The 20,657-nt window shown below is 38.0% G+C and overlaps 1 protein-coding gene across 2 annotated transcripts in view; it reads left to right on the top strand.

The window, feature by feature from the left end:
• Nucleotides 1-20,657, top strand: part of LOC136038857 (zinc finger and BTB domain-containing protein 8A.1-B-like) — a 56,491-nt gene that overhangs the window by 12,780 nt on the left and 23,054 nt on the right. For both annotated transcript variants that reach the window (XM_065722309.1, XM_065722308.1), the window contains exons 3-4: nucleotides 1,080-1,426; nucleotides 10,952-11,210. In XM_065722309.1, coding sequence (XP_065578381.1) covers nucleotides 1,080-1,426; nucleotides 10,952-11,210 — 606 coding nt within the window. The remainder of the gene's footprint in view (nucleotides 1-1,079; nucleotides 1,427-10,951; nucleotides 11,211-20,657) is intronic.

Raw genomic sequence — 20,657 nt, 5'->3', positions numbered from 1 at the left:
AAACCCAAAACGAACAGACATTACGATAAATAGCTGGATCAAATTCAAAACCAGCAGCAGCTAAGAAGCAATAGTTATAGCAGTAACATTAGAAGTGCTAGTAATAGCATGCATACAATGCCTAATCGTTAGTTCAACACCCTCCACACCATGTCCTGTAAGTTTCAACTTAATACTCTAAGTTGTTCTTAAGATATTGATTATACGCCCTCTTGACAACCTTCATGCTCATAGTGTGTTTTGATTTAGTCTAACTTCTTCCTCCATATTGCCTGAATCTTCATACTTAATACCCTTAGCCTTAGTAATAGTAGGAGAATATGTAACGAGTTGGGGGGGGGGGTAGTTTTTCCTCCAGTCACTTTTGAATCTTAAAAAGGGAGATAAAACTTTTAATTTTTGGTCGATTGAGCCCGCTCTGAAGTTTCTACAACAACTCCTTCCATGCAAAGCGTCTTGGTGAAAAAAAAGTAATGCATGGAGCCCAGATCGTTCTTTACTTAAGCGCTGCCTATGATACAGTCAGTTTTAGGTGAATATAATTTTTTATGATGGTCGATTGAAAGGCACAGAGCAGTGTTTTTTTTTTTTTTTTTTTTTTTTTTTTTTTGCACAAAAGTCTATCTGAAAGTCTAATGAATCATTTTTTCTAGCTTTAGAATTTTCCAAAAGTTTTTCTAAGCAGTTTCATGTGACTTGTTATGAGGGGTCAGATCTTGTCCTTCATATATACAGTAAGCTTTTGGGGATTTGGGGATCATTTCTCAGGGAACAGGAAATGAGCCACTTCTTTCTATTTTAATATCAGTTTCTCATATTCAAAAATTAATCTTTGGTAATACACCAAAAGCCTATTTTCCTTATTCTGTTAACTCATAATTTGAATATAATTAATTAGCTTTTCCTAGTGGAATCGAATTTATGATTATTTTTCTTATGTGCATGTTTCACCACCACTTTTACTGTTATGTCTATGAAATTTCTGTATAGCCTATGCCTTAAAAGCTGTAAAATACAATATTATTATTACCGTAAGTAGGGTGTAGTTATTGCCAAGTCTGAACCGAATTCCTTTTCAGGCCTTGCTAAACATCAAGTCCCCAATATTTTACAACAAGCTACTAGTGATGTCATCAAAAGGGAGCCAATTGTTGTAGAGGACCAAGAATATATTGACTCAAATGCTAGTCAAATTTTCCGCACTCCACCATTGAAAACAAAAACGCCTGAACCTTTTGACCTGACTGTCAATCGTGACCCAATACAGCCAGTGGAGAAGCGGAGTTTGTCATTTTCTGAGAGCAACCCTACACGTGATCGATCTTTGTCTCCTGCTCCACATCAAAGCTGGACTGGCCTGCATACTCAAGGGTTACAGTCTGTTGTAGTGCCATCAAGCGTCACGCCTAATCCTCCAAGAAGAGGGGTAAGTTTCCCTTTCTAGTACTTTCTCTCTCCCTCCCTCTCCCCATTTCTTTCTATCTGTCTGCCTTGCAGTCAATAATCTTTAAAAACATAACTCTTTGCATGCAGATCAATATTCAGTTTAGCGTAGGTACTAATCTTCTCGTTTCTATAGAATATTTGTGAACTCTCTGATGCCTTTTAGCCCCAAATGCACTGACGAGGGTTGGCTCATCAAAAAGGCTTGGGCTTGCCTGGTGTTTTGAGATGGTTTGGGATCTCCACTCTGTTGTAAACTACCCCCTCCCAGCTTGTCACTATCTTCGGAAGGGAAACCCTGACGACGTGGCCTCATAATAGCATTGGGATGGAGCTTTTACGGGTTTTCTTAATTAGAACCATGACAGCAAGCAATGCTGCAAGGTGATCCATAGAAGTGGTGCAGCATTACCCTGTTTATTGTTATTTTTTTTGTTAAATATTGCAGGTGTGGATTGTACAATAAGTTGGGGACAATAAGCTTGAAATTCTTTGTGGTGGAAATTGAGTCTTGTTTATAGGAGCGCATTGCTGCATGCTGAAGATCATGGAGTAATCAGGATGGGGCCTTGGCTTGTACAGAGCCTCTATTCTACCAAAGGTCATAAAGTCTTCTTGCTGTCCAGTTGTAAGCCCCTTGAGCAATGTATGTATACGTGAGAAGGAGTTATTAGTCCCTGGACTTGTGAGAACCTATTGCCTTTCTTGAAGGCCTTAAAAATTGCAATGATTATAACTTTATGGCTTATAACTTTCTGGAAATAGAACGTTACGACGTTGATAGACATCTATCGGATCGAGATTTTGACTGATGAATTCAGACGTTCTAAATTGCAAGGGATTTGAGTATCAAAAACGTATCTCCAAGAAATACGAATGACGGAATTAGATGATATAGAATTTGTTCATCCAAGTAGGAAAGACGAGGTACATAAGAAAGGAAAGACTTCTAAGCCATGCTGAGATAGGGAAAGCCTTAATAATAGAATTATAATTGCATACTTTATGATGAAAAGATGAAACGTATCAGTCATAGTGCTATATTTGCCTTGGTCATAGTGCTTGGTCATAGTGGTCATAGTTGGTCATGGTCATAGTGGTCATAGTGCTTGGTCATAGTCATAGTGCTATATTTACATAGTGCTTATATTTGACTGGTGGAGATATTAGCCACTCCCATGGATACAAGAACAAAAGACGTGATCTCGGATTGAAATGCGGCATTCTTTTAGGGACATCAGTGACCTCAAATAAGGATAGATGGTATCCTAACTTAGGGAAATTCAATGTATGGAAGGCAAAATAGCAAACATAATTTATAGCTATATTTTGGAGGTACAATAATCTAGCTCTAGCCAATATAGTATTTGCTAATAAAATCGCCCACAAGTTAAGATGGTACTTAGATGATGGTAGAACGACTATCTTCATTGATTATGTTATTGTAAATCGATGATTATGTTATTGTAAATCACAGACTAGCGAGATTGACTGAGGACACAATGGTAGGATACATAGAAGTGCTGTTATTGTTGTTAAAATGAAAGATACTAACTAGACGTATCTAGAGTTAACTTGAAGCTGAAATTTATAAAGAAGCAACCACCCTCCTGGTGGGTATGACGTTGATGATTCCAGGCTGATTATTTAGGATGAACTTTCCAGGAACAGTTGGATGTTAATTGGGAGAGCCTGGAATTTGATAATGCAGAAGATGGACAAAGCAACTTTTGGGAGATGTGTGTTTGTCAGTAGCTGAGCTCTTAGGCAGACAAGTTAGAGAAACAGCGAAGAGTACTAGCAAAAAGGCTTTAAGCTTGGTAGAAGAGAGCAGGGGTTTGCGCAGAAGTTTTGGAGCAATGCATTGGTATGTTAAGAAATTGAGAGGAAGTATTCAGTGCGGACCTATATCAGTTACGGGTCCTTAATTAGTGATGTGCAAAGTGTTGAGAGGATATGGGCTGTACATTTTGACAAAGCTTTAAACCATAACAAAGCTGTAGGAGATGATATGGAAAAGAATGAAAAAGGTTTCAACAATTTGAAAGCAAGGAAGATTTATTTGGAAGGAGGAATAAAAGATAGTACTCAGGGGTGACGGGGACCGTATTCTCCGGCTGTTCCTGAGAGTAGTAGACACGAATAGAAACCTACTGCTGTTAATTTCAGTCACCGCTTAGCTACTGGCAGTCCTGCGCATTGTCTGGCTTTGAGGCAAGGCATTGTTGAGAATTAAATAGTGACGAAGACCACACTGCCTTTCCATATCAAACAAACACAACTTAGAAACAAATATATATATATATATATATATATATATATATATATATATATATATATATAATATATATATATATATATATATATATATATATATATGTATATTTCATGGTGAATGTTTTTTATGTAAACCTACCGCTGTTAATTTCAGTCTTCGCTTAGCTACTGGCAGTCTTGCGCATTGTCTGGCTTTGAGGCAAGGCATTGTTGAGAATTAAATAGTGACGAAGACCACACTACCTTTCCATATCAAACAAACACAACTTAGAAACAAATATATATATATATATATATATATATATATATATATATATATATATATATATATATATATATATATATATATATATATATATATATATATATATATATATATATATATATATATGTATATTTCATGGTGAATGTTTTTTATGTTTTTCAAAACAACCCTAGCATCCTTACTTCAACAAGACGAATGTTACTGAGAGACGAATGTTTCCTGTTTGAGTTAGTCTGAAACTGATGGGTTGGGTTCTTGGGATGAAGGAAAGCAATGGTGGACACCTTGAAATTTCAAGGGAAGGCTTGTTTACAAAAAGGGGGGAAGAGATAGGTGAGTCCTGTCTCAAAATTCCTAAGACCAGTAGCCCAGTGGCTATCTTTTCTTTGTTTCTCTTTTCTGGTTGTAGAGGCAATAGACTCTAGTAATTGCAGATAAATGAACTAGCTTGTTGTAGGAAGCAAATTTTTAGAATGATGATACTTATCAGACTAAGAGATGGTCTAAATAATTTTCAAAAGAAAAATAGTATTGTTTTAGGAAAGGGAGAAGATGCGTTGGCCAAATGCTCGCTCTTAGATTATTATCTTTTGCCAGAAGAAAAAGCTTGTCATCATTCTTTTGGCAAAAACATTTAATTCCACATTTTTACAGATGGAAGCTTAAAACTTCTGAACAAGGTTTCTCTGATGTGCTGAATATGATATTGCGATTTTCATTAGGATCCCATGACTTTTTGTGGCTGTTTCCCACCTTTATCGGAAACCAGGCAAATTTTCTCAGGCCTATAATTTCATGGACAGAATAAGTGCCTGTAGGACTTGCAAAAGGGGTTGGGGCTTTTGCCTGATATTGTGTTTCACGTATAATTGTAACATCTTCTAAAAAGAATGATGTTTGTTTTGCTTCTTTCAAATAAATAAATTTTATTTATAGTAGGTTCAAGTCCGGTGTTTTTTTGGGACATCCTGTAAATGATAGATACATCAAAGATGTAAAAAAGTGCAGGTTTTTTTTCTCTCAGTTGGAAAAAGTTGGGAAGAATCGAAGGACGAGTCTGTAGGCTAAGATTAAGAATATTAAATATAGATTAGAATAAGATTAGAATATTAAACAGCAATGACTTGGCCGAATACGGTTCTGATATGTGTGTGCTTCGAAACAATGAGGAAGGTGTGACAAAAGTTTTCCAAAATAATTTTCTAAGGATGGTGTTACGTATTCGTTTGACTGACTTTATATTAAACAGTAAGCTTTGGTTATACCATCTGAGGACGGTGTTAGGTACTTGCTTAACTGGCCTTATATCAAACTGTAAGGTCTGCTTACACCATCTAAGGTTGGTTTTAGGTTTGCGTTTGATTGACCTTAAATGTCAATCACGTGTCTAGGACATGTGCTTATTCTTCCCACTAAGTTAAATCCCGATATCTCCACTATAAGAGTTTTCGAAGATTTCTCGTTTCCCCCTCCAACTCCCCTAATATCACCGGATACGGTCGGGATTTAAAATAAGGGCTCTGAAGCACAAGACCCGTCTAAATATCAAATTTCATTAAGATCTGATCACCCGTTCGTAAGCTACAGATGCCTCATTTTTTCAATTTTTCCTCTTCCCCCAGCCGCCCAGATCATCGAGTCATGGAAACGAATGTTATCAAGTCAATTTGTGCAGGTCCCTGACACGCCTACCAATTTTCATCGTCCTAGCACGTCTAAGATCACCGAACTCGCCAAAGCACTGGAAATCCTCCCCCAGCTCCCCCAAAGAGAGCGGACCCGTTCCAATTATATAAATCACGTATCTAGAACTTGTGCTTATTCTTCCCATCAAGTTCCATCCCGATCTCTACACTCTAAGCGTTTTCCGAGATTTCCGGTTTCCAATATTTCTGTTTCCCCCCTCGAACCCCCTATGTGCCCGGATCCGATTCAAATTGAAAAAGAAGCATCTGAGACATAAGATCTTTCTATATATCAAGTTTCATTAAGATCCGACCAGCCATTCGTGAGATAAAGATACCTCAATTTTCAACTTTTCCGAGATTTCCGGTTTCCACATCCAACTCCCCCCAATGTCACCGGATCTGGTCGGAACTTAAAATAAGAGCTCTGAAGCACAAGATCCTATTAAATATCAAGTTTCATTAGGATCTGATTGTAACTTACGCGTTCGTAAGTTACAAATACCCCATTTTATGTCAGGCCCAAATACCTCATTTATGATACCTCATACCTCAAGTTACAAATACCTCATTTTTTAATTATTTTTTGGATTAACCCCCCCCCCTAACTCCCCCAAAGAGAGCAGATCCGGTCCAGTTATGTCAGTCACGAATCTTGGACTTGTGCTTATTCTTCCCACCAAGTTTCATCGAGATCTCTCCACTCTAAGCGTTTCCCAAGATTTCCGGTCCCCCAGCTCCTCCCTATGAAACTGGATCCAATAGGGATTTAAAATAAGAGATCTGAGTTACAAGGTCCTTCTAAATATGAAATTTCATTAAGATTCTATCACTCCTTCGTAGGTTAAAAATGCCTCATTTTTTCTAATTTTTCAGAATTAACCCTCCCCTCCAACTCTCCCAAAGGGAGCGGATCCGTTCCGGTTATGTCAATCACGTATCTAGGACTTGTGCTTATTTTCCCCCGAAGTTTCATCCCAAATCCCTCCACTCTAAGAGTTTTCCAAGATTTTAGGTTCCCCCTCAAACTCCCCCCAATGTCACCGAATCCGGTCAAGATTTGAAATAAGAGCTCTGAGACACGATATCCTTCTAAATATCGAATTTCATTCAAATCCGATCAGCCGTTCGTAAGTTAAAAATACCTGATTTTTTCTAATTTTTCCGAATTAACTGTCCCCCACTCCCCCCCAGATGGTCGAATGGGGGAAACGGTTATTTCACATTTGATATGGTCTGGTCCCTGATACACCTGCCAAATTTCATCGTCCTAGCTTATCTGGAAGTGCTTAAACAAGCAAAACCAGGACCAACCGACAGACAGACCGACAGAATTTGCGATCGCTATGTCACTTGGCAAATACCAAGTGCCATAAAAAGGAAGATATTTATAAGAAAATAACAACCGAGTAAAGAGCTGGCCAAGAGTGATGGGAATTAAATACTTAATTAAATTATATATTTAATTATTAGGGATTTTATGTTATACAATGATATTACACCCACATTAATTAGTTTTTAATTCATTAATATTTAATAATTTAGGAGCATGATCAGCTCCTAGATCTAAATATCAAATTTCATTAAGATCTGATCAGCCGTTCGTAAGTTAAAAATACCTAATTTTTTCATTATTCTTCAAATACCTAATTGGTCGAATCTGGGAAACAATTATTTCTAATTTAACCTGGTCTGGTCCCTGATACGCCTGCCAAATTTCATCGTCCTAGCTTATCTGGAAGTGCCTGAACTATCAAGACCAGGACCGACAGACAGACAGACCGACAGAATTTGCGATCGCTGTATGTCACTTGGCAACTACCAAGTGCCATAAAAAGCAAGATATTTATAATAAAATAACAACCCGGTAAAGAGCTGGCCAAGAATGATGGGAATTGAATAATTTAATAATTAGGGATTTTATGTTATACAATAATATACATCCACGTTAATTAGTTTTTAATTCATTAATATTCAATAATTTAGGAGCATGCTCAGCAGTTAAGCTGACCAAGACTGCGCAAGAAGTCTTGGTCAGCTTAACTGAAAGAAATAGTGTCAGGTTTTCGTTTGGCTGACCTTATATCAAACAATAAGCTCTGTTTACACCATCCAAGGATGGTGTCAGGTTTTCGTTTGGCTGACCTTAAATCAAACAGTAAGCTCTGTTTACACCATCTAATGATTATGTAAAGTACTCGTTTGACTAACTTTAGATAAAACAGTAAGCTCTGGCTACGCCATCTAAGACTGTTGTCAGGTTTTTCCTTTGGCTGATTTTATATCAAACAGTAAACTGTGTTTACACCATCTTAGAGTGGTGTTAGGCACACGTTCGCCTGACATTATATCAAATAGAAATATCAGTTTAAACCGTCTAAGGATGGTGCTAGGTTATCGTTTGACTGACCTTATATAAAACAGTAAGCTCTGTTGACACCATCTAAGGATGGTGTCAGGTTTTCGTTTGGCCGACTTTATATCAAACAGTAAGCTCTGGTTACACCATCTAAGATTGGTGTTAGGTACACGTTTGACAAACCTTTAATCAAACAGTAAGTTCTATTTACACTATTTAATGATGATATTAGATTTTCTTTGGCTGATCTTATATCAAACAGTAAGCTCTATAAAAAATGGGATTTTATCTCACTTTATAGGGCTTTATTGATAGAACGGTTATATTTGCTGATCCACGTTTTGTGGATTGGGGTGTTAGACTGCAAAAAAATTGTGTTTTGCCGCCATCCATCGGAACTAAACGAAAAAAAAAACCTCCAAATGAGGGAGGGGGAATACATCGTATGAAAGGAAAGAAAATTGGAACTTCGTGAGAGCTGGTAAAGAGTGAAGTTTTGAACAGATAAGAGCGGAGGAAGAGCGCTCGCAGCTGCATTTGCATTTCGCAGCATGGTACTGCATTACAGTACTGGTACATTACAGTACATGGTACTGCATTACTGTACATGGTACTGCATTTAGTTGTGAGCAGGATTGTTTTTGTTTTTGTTTAATATCCATTTTTAGATTGCATTCAAAACTGTCATTTGGTAAGAATTCTTCTGGTAGCACAGTGTAGCTGCTTAAGATGGAAAGATATGCCATAGGCAAACAATCCTTAGGCGCTTTGTATGGAAGGAGTTGTCGTAGAAACTTTGGAGGAGGCTCATTCGACCGGAAATTAAAGGTTTTGGTGCTCTTTTTATGACTCAAATGGGAATTGAGGGCAAGCTGCCCCCACTCCCGGCACCAATTATTTCCTAAATATTATTATTATTATTTTTGTTAAGCATAGTTGAAAGGTCCAATAGCTATATTCATCTTTTTTCCACTCTAAGACCCATTTGTAAACAGTATTTTCCAGCTACTGCGAAGGAGGCTTTCCTAAGACGTTAAGTCATGTTATGGGGGGTGTTAATTCGGAAAAATTAGAAAAATCGAGGTATTTTTAACTTAAGAACGGGTTACCGGATCTTAATGAAATTTGATATTTAGAAGGAACTCATGTCTCAGAGCTCTTATTAAATACCGGTCAGATCTAGTGGAATTTGGGGGAGTTGGAGAGGGAAACCGAAAATCTTGGAAAACGCTTAGAGCGGAGAGATCAGGATGAACCTTGGTGGGTAGAATAAGCAAATGTCGAAGATACGTGATTGGCGTAACCGGACTGGATCCACTCTCTTTGAGGGATTTGGGGCGGGGGGGGGGGGGGTCCGCTCTCTTTGGGGGAGGGGTTCCAGTGCTTTGGCGAGTTGGGTGCTTCTGGACGTGCTAGGACGATGAAAATTGGTAGGCATGTCAGAGACCTGCACAAATTGACTGGACAAAGTCGCTTTTCCGATTTGACCATCTGGGGGGCTGAAGGGAGGGGAAAAATTAAAAAAATGAGGTATTTTTAACTTACAAGTGAGTGATCGGATCTTAATGAATTTAGGTATTTAGAAGGATCTCGTGTCTCGGAGCTCTTATTTTAAATCCCGACCGGCATTAAGCCTCTGATTTTCCTTTTAAATCACTCTATTGATTCTTTGAGTTTTGCTATAGCTCATGCCATATGAGTTCTTGGCTCTTAGCTTTTCTGACCTCGCCACAAGTGCCATATGAGCTCTTGGCTCTTGTTTCTACTAGATGACGTGTGGTCTTTCAAAGTATATTCAAAATCCTGGTGCTAGGAATAATTAAAAGGGATAATATACTTGGAAGTTAGTGATTAGTTCCAGCGTGCTCTTTAGCATAGGTGACATAAGAGTGAACAGTGACGTGTCTGACCTTTCTTGCACTCGGGGTAAAATTTTGATTGGCACCCCCTCCCCTCCCGTCTTCTAAAGTTTTTCAGGCCAAATTGTAACAAAATTTTTCATTTATTTAAATCCTACTTTTCTTACTTTAGCGTCTGTAAAATTGTTAATTATCTCGTCTAAACTGATTGCTTTCATTTTTTTTTTTTTTTTTTTTTTTTTTTTTTTTTTTTACTTTGGTCTTCCTACTTTTTCTTAAAGATCAATTTAAAATTGCTTGAATTCGGTCTACTTACTTTTATTTTCAAGGAACGGTGATGAAGGTATTGAAAAAATTAAAATTTCAGATTCAATTTGCTTATACCTACTGTCAACTGTACCCTCTGCTTTATTTTAATAAGAATCAAATCACAAAATTATTATAACCGTTAGATTATATATTTGAAATTTTTTGCCCCTAAAATTTCTGTGCCCGGAGCAACTGCCCCTTTCCCCCTCTAAAACCGTCTCTGATGGCGAACTTTACTAAATGTAAGTGACAAGTGGTATTTTCTGCTACTAAAATCATTGGGTGTGAGGTTTGAAAAAAAAAATAAGGAAAAAACAACCAAAAATCGTTTCGTTTGATAACTAGGCTAATTGACAATTTTTTTTTATTTAGGTAGATAAAATTACTAAATCATAGTTATTTAATAATGAAGAACAGCTAAACAAAAACATTTTAGGTAGGTAATAAGAAGTCCTACTGCATTCATCAAATGGAAAAACAAAGGTGTGTCTACACATCAAAATTCTAATATTAGGATTTTACAAGGAAATCGATTTCTTAAGTTTGAATCTCAAGACGAGAGTGGGAGAGGGGGGGGGGCTGTATGTCCTATGGTAGTTTAAAGAAGATACATTTTCATGTTTTTTTACTGTTTTATATTATAATTCTTATAAGGCTGGGACTTTGGAGACGGGTATAGTGAGATCATCTCTTTTAGTTATATATGTGCGGATTATGATAAAGGAAATTATCTATTTAGTTGCTTCCCTTTCAGAGACCCCCGTTAGATGCCTCCCCTAGTCTACCCCGAATTCAGCCACCACTTGTGCCACACACTGGAACAACAACGGTTATACAATCCCCCTCGTCCACTGCTGCTGGTAGATCTGCTTCTTCTTCTACAGACCAACAGCAAGTCGTCAGAGTAACTGTTATGACACCTCAAGGACTGATGACCATGTTCCAGTGTCCATATTGTACTAAAAGATTTCGGAGGAGGGATCATCTACGTCAACATATCCGCACTCACACTGGTAATGTTAATAGGATTGTCTGAAAAATCTTGTTTTAAGTCTAATCTTGTTTTATGTCCAATTCAATTCAATTCAATTTATTCAAATAAAACTACAATATAACACCAATAATAATAAAGATCCTGGAAGCGAACTTGTTGAGGACCATAACCACAAAAAATTGAAAATGAAGAAGAGAGAAAAAAATAGAAAAGAGAAAACATGAGTAACTAAAGCAAATTGAATAAGAATTTAGAGAGTTATAATATCAAAATTTTAGTACATTGCTATACAGCATGCGAAAACTTGTGGATAGCTCGACACTGGAGGGTATTATATTCCATTGAAGTATAGATTTATAAATGGGGGATCGCTGGGCGGAACTAGAGACACACTTGGGGACAATGAAGGAACGGTTGGATGAACGGAGACAGAGGCCTTCAGAATTATTAATATTAAAATAAGATAATAATTGAGGAGGAAGATTTTTATGGTAAGCGGAGTATGCAAGGTATAGATTTAATTTTTTGATGATTTGTTCAAAAGGGATAATACCAAAATCGGAGTACAAGTCCTGGGTGGGATATAGTCGGGGCAGCCGAAAAACTGCTTTGATGGCACGGTTTTGGGCAGATTTTAATTTATTGGTAACTGAAGGAAAAGTGTTGCCCCAAACAGATCCACAGTATGAGATATATGGGTAAATAAAAGAGTAATAAAGGGTGACAAGGATATCGGGAGGAAGAAAATAATTCGCACGATTAATCATACTTACCTGTCGCAAAATTATGGCTCTGATGTAGGACACGTGTGTTGCAAATGATAGGGAGGAGTCTATGTGAACACCAAGAAACTTGGCAACTTCGACCTGTGGGAGGAGATTGGTAGAATATTTTAGGCCAAGTGCTTGCTGAGCTTCATTTTTTTTGTAAGGGGTTCGAAATAATACAACCTGACTTTTCTTGATGTTAATGGTCATGCAGTTAACTAGACACCACTCCTCTACTCTATTCAGAAGGGTTTGAGTAGAGGCGACAACGGATGGTAAATTAGGACCGGTGATGAAAAAGTTGCTATCGTCAGCGAAAAGTACTGGGTGCACTGATGGACCCAGGTCCGTAACCAAATCATTAATATAAAGGAGAAAAAGTATTGGACCAAGAACAGAGCCTTGTGGGACGCCCCTTCGGACAGATAGGGGATGTGAAGTCAACCCGCCCAGACTCACACTCTGTACTCTACCAGAGAGATAAGAGCCAAACCATGAGAAAGGAACTCCACGAATCCCTAAGTTGTTGAGTTTACTTAATAGAACACTGTGATCAACCATATCAAAGGCCTTAGAAAAGTCCAGAAATAAGCCCAATACAGTATTTTTAAGGTCAAGTTGGGAACGTATAAACTGTGTGGCGTCTATTAGTGCATGAGCAGTTGAAAATTTGGAACGGAAGCCATATTGATGGGGAGAAATCAACGAATCTGAAGAATGAATCCCAAATAAAAAGGGAGAAAGACGTCGGAATATAATTCTCTCGAGCACTTTAGATATAACTGGGAGAAGTGAGATTGGACGATAATTACTTATCTCAGACGGATCGCCTTTTTTATGAATCGGGATAACAATTGCTGATTTAAATATTTCTGGGAAGACTCCATTGGTCATAGACAGGTTTGCTATGTGCACAATGGGTTCACAAACATAGGAAGATACGGTCCTAAGAAGCTTATTACTTATGCCAAAGAAGTCAGGTGTACTACTATTAGAGAGACATTTGATAACTTGAAGCACCTCTTTACGATCAGTTGGAGAGAAAAACATGGATCCAGGATTCTTGCTAGGTTGTACTGACTGGGAGAAGGAACAGGAGTTAGCATTTGGAATATTAGTGAAATAATTATTAAAAGCATCCGGTACTGAACTTGGGTCAATTAATCTGCCACTGATGTCCTTAAGGTTAAGAGGTACAGATCTTGAACTTCTTTTTTTTGAAAGAATTTCATTTATTGTTGACCAAATTTTTTGCAAGTTCCCTTTGCAATGAGAGATTTTCGAATAATAATAATTTTTTTTTGCTTCCCGGACAAGTTTGGTATATAAATTTTTGTATTTTTTATAATTAGTCAGGTCAATAACGTTACTGGTTTTGCAAGCTAACTTATATAGGTCATTTTTTCGGTATGAAGAGATTATCAGGCTATTAGACATCCAGGGGCGTATATGGCTAGTTTTTCGGTTTGATTTACGAACTGGAAAGGTTGAACTGATAAGATCACTCAGTCCTTGTGTAAAACCATTTGTGGCTGAATTAACATCCTGACAATCCAAAACCTTGGACCAGTCAAAGGATTTCAAACGATCCGTGAACCTGTTCATATTCACAGTATTATATATTCTATTATACGTAGGGGTTTTAGTTCTAGAGGGCTGAGTAGTTGGTAGGGAGGGTAGCGAGAGATAGATTGGAAAGTGATCTGACAGGTCAGAAAATATTATTTTGGAGGACAGGTGGTTTCCCAGGGAAGTGGATACAAAAATGTTGTCAATTACAGTAGCTGTAGACCTCACAGGATCAACTCTAGTAGGAAAAAGGATTGTGGGAAGAAGACCACTTGAGGTGAATGTTTCAAAAAAGGTATCACAATCATTATTATTGCTAACATTTAGTAAATTACAATTGAAGTCCCCAAAAACTATTGCCTTCTTTTGTGGTAAATTAATAAAACTAGAAAAATCATCAAATAGGTTACAAAAGAAAGGGGTCGGAAATGAGGGGGGCTTATAAAATAATGAAAAAATAAAAGAATTCTCGTCAACACTTATGTCTACGATTATTGAATAAATGCATCTATTATTTATAGGTTGCGAGAATAAGGATTCACAGTCTAATAGCCTGGTGAATTTCAGACTTGACCGGATGTAAAGAGAAATGCCGCCAGAGGACTTGGTTAATTTTCTTTCAATATGAATAGCTTGAAAACCAGGGAGGGAAAATTCATTCTTATCATCAATTTCTGAAAGCCATGTTTCCGTTATTCCAATTACGTCAAAAGGGCAGTAACCATTAATTAAAACTAAGTCTTTAAAATTAGCCCACTTATCCCGTATACTTCTGATGTTAAAGCAAATTACATTAAGTTTGGTCTCTTCCATTAGCTTAGGTTTCACATTTTTCACAAAATCAAAAGTGTCGAGATATTCACAGTTAATTTGGTTTAAAGGGCTATCGGGGCTAGCTAAGGGGCTGGTGGGCAAATTATTTTGGTCATCGTAATAGTTAAAAACAACATTATTACACAGTGATAAATTCGTGAGAAACGTAAAATCTTGTACGGTGCACATTTAAACATCCATTGTGGTCTGAGTTTCATCATCTCCTTGATTAGAATATTGGAAATCTTCTTCAGCCGACGAAATATCATTGGTGGTAATTTTGGACTGGGATGGAAAGTTTGCCGTTTTTTTCTTAGATTTCTTGCCTTTGACTAGGGCAGTGGCATCGATTACCGTCTTGGGGGTTGTGGCAATTTCAGAGCCTGCATTGATTTGATTTGCAGTTGAGTCTACAGGCTTAACTAGCTTTGATGTGGAATCTATGTCCTTTTTCATGGAGGATAATTGAGCCATAGCTGTTTCTAATATGTCATCACCTAGGAGTTTAGTGATAGCTTTCTTCTTGAGAGTATTTTTGGTTTCCTCAGCTTCATTACTAACCTCAATTAAGTGACTGACTGTGAGATAAGTTGCAAGCCTTTGCCATTCTTGGCTATTTTTAGATGAATCTTTTGGAGGGCAGGATGTTGAAGTAAACTTAGGTAAGGGATGGGGGGAATGACTAGAACCTTGAGTATGAACATTATTTGCCTCTTTTGGAAATGATACTGTCTTTGCATCTGCTACAGCAACTGTTGCTTGGCTTCTACTGGGCCGATGGGGTGTGGGTTGCCAAGGGATTCTTGCAGCTACAACTGAGTAGGGTAGGTTCATTTTATCAGATGTTCTAAGGATTACAACTCGCTTTTGGTGAGCTGGGCAAGATTGTTTTTGGAGGGCTGTGTGTCCCTTCCGGTTACAATTTCTGCAGAAAGGGTCTGACTCAGGGCATTCACTAATTGCGTGGCCTGTTTTCCCACACTTAAGGCAAGACGGATGGGACTGTTTGCAGTGTTTTTTGCTGTGGCCGTGGGCTAGACAAGTGGAGCATTGTAGGGGCTTAGGCTTATAAATCTTGTAAAAAAGAGACATACCGTACAAGAATATTTCTCCGCTTAGCTCAACTTTGCAGGAAATGAGGATTGAACGGCTAGGGTGAAGAAAACCTTCTTTGTTTAAACTTAGCCTTATAGCAGTTGAAGGATTGATGAGAAGACCTGAAGAATCTATTAGTTCAGTTTGTATTTCCTCCACTTTTACACTGGTATCAACACCATACAGCACATACTTGTGTAACTTTTCCACATCTTTTTTTGTGGCTAAAATTTTTGAGCCATCAAGAATTATTTCTTTGGATTTTGACAGGACATGGTCTGCCGCCTGAGAAGACGTAAAGTAAATATCAATAGACTCGTCCTGCTTGAAAACAAGTTCAAAATTCACCTTGGTGATCAGAAAGACGGCTTTCCTAATTTGCATTATTCGATCTTTTGAAAAGGGTTGGCCATTGGTTTTCTTGATTGAGACAGTATAATAATTGGGGTGATCGTTAGCACTTGTTTCTGGGACACTTGAAGAGAGGGGTTGCACTATCGTTGGTGAACGAGTTTCATCCTTTTTCCTCTTTTTGCCAGGCGTCTCACCTCTTTCATTAGAGGTAGTTTCGGCTAAGGCCTGAATTCCTGACAAGTGGCTAACAGTTTTGGATCGCGTAGTTGGGGGGGTTCTAGGAAGAGTTTTATAGGTAGGTCGGAATGGCGACCGGCTAAGGGTTTCAGTGGGAGTATCCTTCTCGGGTGGTAGCCTTAGGGGCTTTTTTCCCGTCATTTATTCCGACGAGATACTGCAGATTCACAAACTTAATCACAGTTTTTAATCAGCGATAACACCAATATATTCAATTATACACTAATAATAACTCACTGTGTATGAAGTGAGCAATCCCTCACAATTAAGTCCGCAAGTTAATTGCGCAATCACAATACAGTACAAAAAGTAATCCGATTAGGTTCATAAGCTAGTTCCTTTTAGTTCAGATACTAAATTCATACTGGGTATGAAATTCCAAGGAGTATAAGTTACTTTTATCATAGAATCTATATAGAAATGGGAGATATATTGCAGGAAAGTAGGTATCCACAGGAGGGGGCTGAGGCATACCCCAACCCCACCTGGACAAAAATCCACAAAATTTTCAAAATACTATGACATATTTAAAATAAATGCAATGATGACACTTATCTGTAAAAAAAAGAAAAAAAAAATCAAATATTTGTCCTCTCTCACAAGTTTTAGTTTACATGCTTCCCCCCTCCCTCCGCCCAAAATAATTCATGTGAGCATATATGGTAGAAAAGAAAACAGATCCTGGTAAAGTGCAATCGTAGTCTCATACTTGTCTTGATAGGTTTTAGTGGATGCATTGGGATAGCGCTTTTTTTATGCAAAATTACTTAATCACTTAGACTTAGGTCTTCCCACGCCTGAGGGCGCATAAGGAAGCAACAGTGGTTCGCCACGAGGACCTGTTCTGAGCCCTCGACCAAAGCTCCTCCATCGAAGACCTCGCCAGCTTCGCCTCCTCGAACATCCTGCCAACGGTCATTTTGGGTCTCCCTGTCTTGCGGAGGCCAGGGGATATCCCATATGTCATGAGGTAGCCTTCCATCACCCATTCGCACCATGTGCCCCCAATACATCCATCGTCGCTTTCTAATGGCATCAAGGATGAGGGTATGATTTGTCATTGTATAAATCTCATCATTTCTTATTCTCTCAGTCCAATGTATATTCAAAATAGATCTTAGGCAGTTATTATCGAATGTCCGTAGTCGTTTTCCTAGTTGCGCAGTGATACTCCAAGTTTCACAACCATATGTAAGGACGGAGAGGACATTGCTATGATAAATTCTGAGTTTTAGCTTCTGGGAATATTTTCTATTTCTCCAAACATTTCTGAGACAATTGAAGGCAGAGCCAGCCAATGCTATTCGGCACAAAATTTCTCTTTCAGGATTGGCATCTTGCGTAAGAATGCTGCCGAGATATTTGAACTCTCTCACTACTTCAATTTCCTCATTGTTGACCAAAAGTCCCTCAGCTAAGTCAGGAATGACCGCATTTGACATTGATTTAGTCTAGTCAGCGTTTATGGAGAGTCCAACAGCATTTGCCACACGCCCAAGTTCATTTATATTGTGTTGTATAGCTTCTGATTCGTGAGCGAAGAGTGCAATATCGTCCGCAAAAACACCATCATGAAGGGCTCTTAGTGGGTTTAATTAAACCCATATTATGCAAAATATTCAAAAGATTCTATTATGCAAAATGGAAGAAAAAAGAAAAAGACAAGGGAGAAAAATATCCGTATTTCTATTTTTATAACGAAAGCCAATCACTGGGATTGCGTGTCCGTGTCTTTTAGGAGTACATGGCTCCTAGGATCTCAGCTTGTCTGATTCTTGAGTAGAGCAAGGTCCCGTCGCTCTAGGTATTTGGGAGCTACTGCTGTCATTATTGATAATTTACTACAGCACTAACACATTGGGCACCAAAACAGCTGCATGCACCTCAACACTGTTCTGTTCCTAGTTTTGGTCTTTATTCCCTCACTTTCCCGCTTTTTCAACATCTTTCATTATGACCTCTTTTTATCCCATTCTAAGATGTTCTGCTTTTTGTTTTTCTTCACTCGGCTAATGTCCTCTGTCTGTAAATTGTGATTTCTTCTTTTCCGAAATTCAGTCTTTAATCTCTCCGAGGGAATTCCCCCTTTTTCAACATCTTTCATTATGACCTCTTTTTATCCCATTCTAGGATGTTCTGCTTTTCGTTTGGCTTCAGTCGGCTAATACCCTGTCTGTAAATTGTGATTTCTTCTTTTCGGAGCTTCAATCTTTACTCGCTCCCATGGAGTTCCCGCTTTTTCAATATCTTTCATTATGATCTCTTTTTATCCCATTCTAGGATGTTCTGCTTTTTGTTTTTCTTCAGTCGGCTAATACCCTGTCTGTAATTTGTGATTTCTTCTTTTCGGAGCTTCAATCTTTACTCCCTCCCATGGAGTTCCCGCTTTTTCAACATCTTTCATTATGACCTCTTTTTATCCCATTCTAAGATGTTCTGCTTTTTGTTTTTCTTCAGTCGGCTAATATCCTCTGTCTGTAAATTGTGATTTCTTCTTTTCCGAAATTCAGTCTGGGAATTCCCCCCATTTTCAACATCTTTCATTATGACCTCTTTTTAGCCCATTCTAGGATGTTCCGCTTTTTGTTTGGCTTTATTTGGCTAATATCCTCTGTCTGTAAATTGTGACCTCTTCTTTTCTTAGCTTCAATCTTTACTCCCTCCCAGGGAGTTCCCGCATTTTCAACATCTTTCATCATGACATCGTTTTGGCCCATTCTAGGATGTTGTGCTTTTTGTTTGGCTTCAGTCGGCTTGCCGAAAGGCTCGAGTTTTGGCTGCCGAATGTCCTCCTAATTCTGACTAATTTTGTTTAAATTTAACAACAAAAGCGAGAATAATGAGGACTTCTTAACGAAAAGCTCGCTTTTGTTGTTATATTATGGAAAGGCAGTGTGGTCTTCGTCATTATTTGTTTAAATTTCTACTTGTTTAATTTTTCTTTAGTTATAACCTTGGATATTGGAATCTAATGCGGCTTATTTCTAAATTGTATTTTAAATGCACTTCTAAATTACCGACAATTATCGCAGTTTTCTTTTCAGTTTCTACAATAAAGCCCAGATAGGGGTAAATTACTTTAGACAGCGAAACCTAGTGATATTTCTCGTACAGCTTATTTCTAAATTACCTTCTAAGTGCGCTTTTAACTAACAAAATTACCTTTCTATTTTCTATGTAGTCCTTACAACTACTATTCCTAAAAATTCAGTGCAGCACCAAGCTGCCGAGCTGCCAGCACAGCTGGGCACCCCTCTTCTGTCCCAACATATTCAAAGCTTCACTCTTTATGGAGTTTAAATTTCCTTTATATATTTCCTTATTATCTCTGCCCGCCCTATTTGCGGATGATTTGCTTTTGTTTGGCTCTTGAAGGATAGCTGACAAGAGCAATCTTTGTCAATATATCATTTTTCAAAATGTCATCTCAACGTTTCTTTTGAAAATAGTCCTAGAAACTGGATACAACTATATTTTTCGTATAGCTTGTAATTAGACTTAAGGCCAGTCAAGCGGGTGCCTACAATTATCTGTAGACAATTCCCCTGGAAAATATGTAACAAATCTTCCTTCGTCCTTCGAAGCGCCTACATTTCAGAACCATGATGGACTACAGTCATTACCATAGTTTCTAATAATCTAATTTCAGTTTACAGACTTATCTTCCTATTCTTCCAATTTTTTTCAACTGTGAAGAAACTCCCTGGATCTTGGCTATTCTACCTTTTGCATCCTCACTGCATCTTTACTAGCAATACTACCCATGTCAGTGAAGCTATCTACGGGGTTGATCTTCTCGTTACCCTACAGTACTTGTTCATTCACCTTCATTTACTCCTAGTCTAAGCGACATAGTCTTCTAAGCATGAATTTCGAACCTATTGTCATACCCTGAACTCTCAACACCTAAAAAGTAATTAATTTTTCTCTCATGTTTATCTAGGGCACCCAAATCATCCGTATAATATAAGTCTATCCTTCCTTTTTGGTTGTATGTTCTCCCATAGCCTTGGACGTGTTCCTTAGAACAAAGTCCGTCAAAATGATCCATATAAGCAGGCATAGAACACAACCCTATTTTAATCCTAATTCAACACGAAACTAGCTACTAACCTCACTTTCTGCCCTTACCGTAGCAATATTTTTTCGTAATATCGAAGGTCTCTTGAAAATACTTATTCGTAGGCTACTTGTTTACTATGTCTGTTCCTCCAATACAGCTTTGTCAGTGCTTTGATAGACAGGTATAAATAGCGGAAACTAGTGGTATTTTTCGTGCAACTTATGTCCAAATCTCTTGCAAATGTCTAAATTGCCTTCTAAATGCTTAATTGCATTATTGCTAAATTGCCTTCTAAAAATAGTGGTAGGTTAGGTAATTTTTTTTTACAACATTGCGAGTTTCCGCTTTTATAAGTTACGTATACCCTTTGCATCACTCTTTAATTTGGTGAGGAGGAAATGTTTGGAACGTGCATTAGGTCTAAAACAGTTAATTACCCAACAACAAAAGGTGATACGGCTCCGGGCCGCATAGCTACTAACATGTCTCAATTCTGTAGAAAACCCTCCCCAGCCCCCCCCCCAATAGGAGGACGCTACCACTTCACCTTTGAGCTACAGCCCACAGG

This window comes from Artemia franciscana, chromosome 18 (genome assembly GCF_032884065.1).
Source record: "Artemia franciscana chromosome 18, ASM3288406v1, whole genome shotgun sequence".
Lineage (NCBI taxonomy): Eukaryota > Metazoa > Arthropoda > Branchiopoda > Anostraca > Artemiidae > Artemia > Artemia franciscana.
Note: the sequence above shows the minus strand (reverse complement) of the source record. Positions and strands in the feature narration are given on the sequence as shown.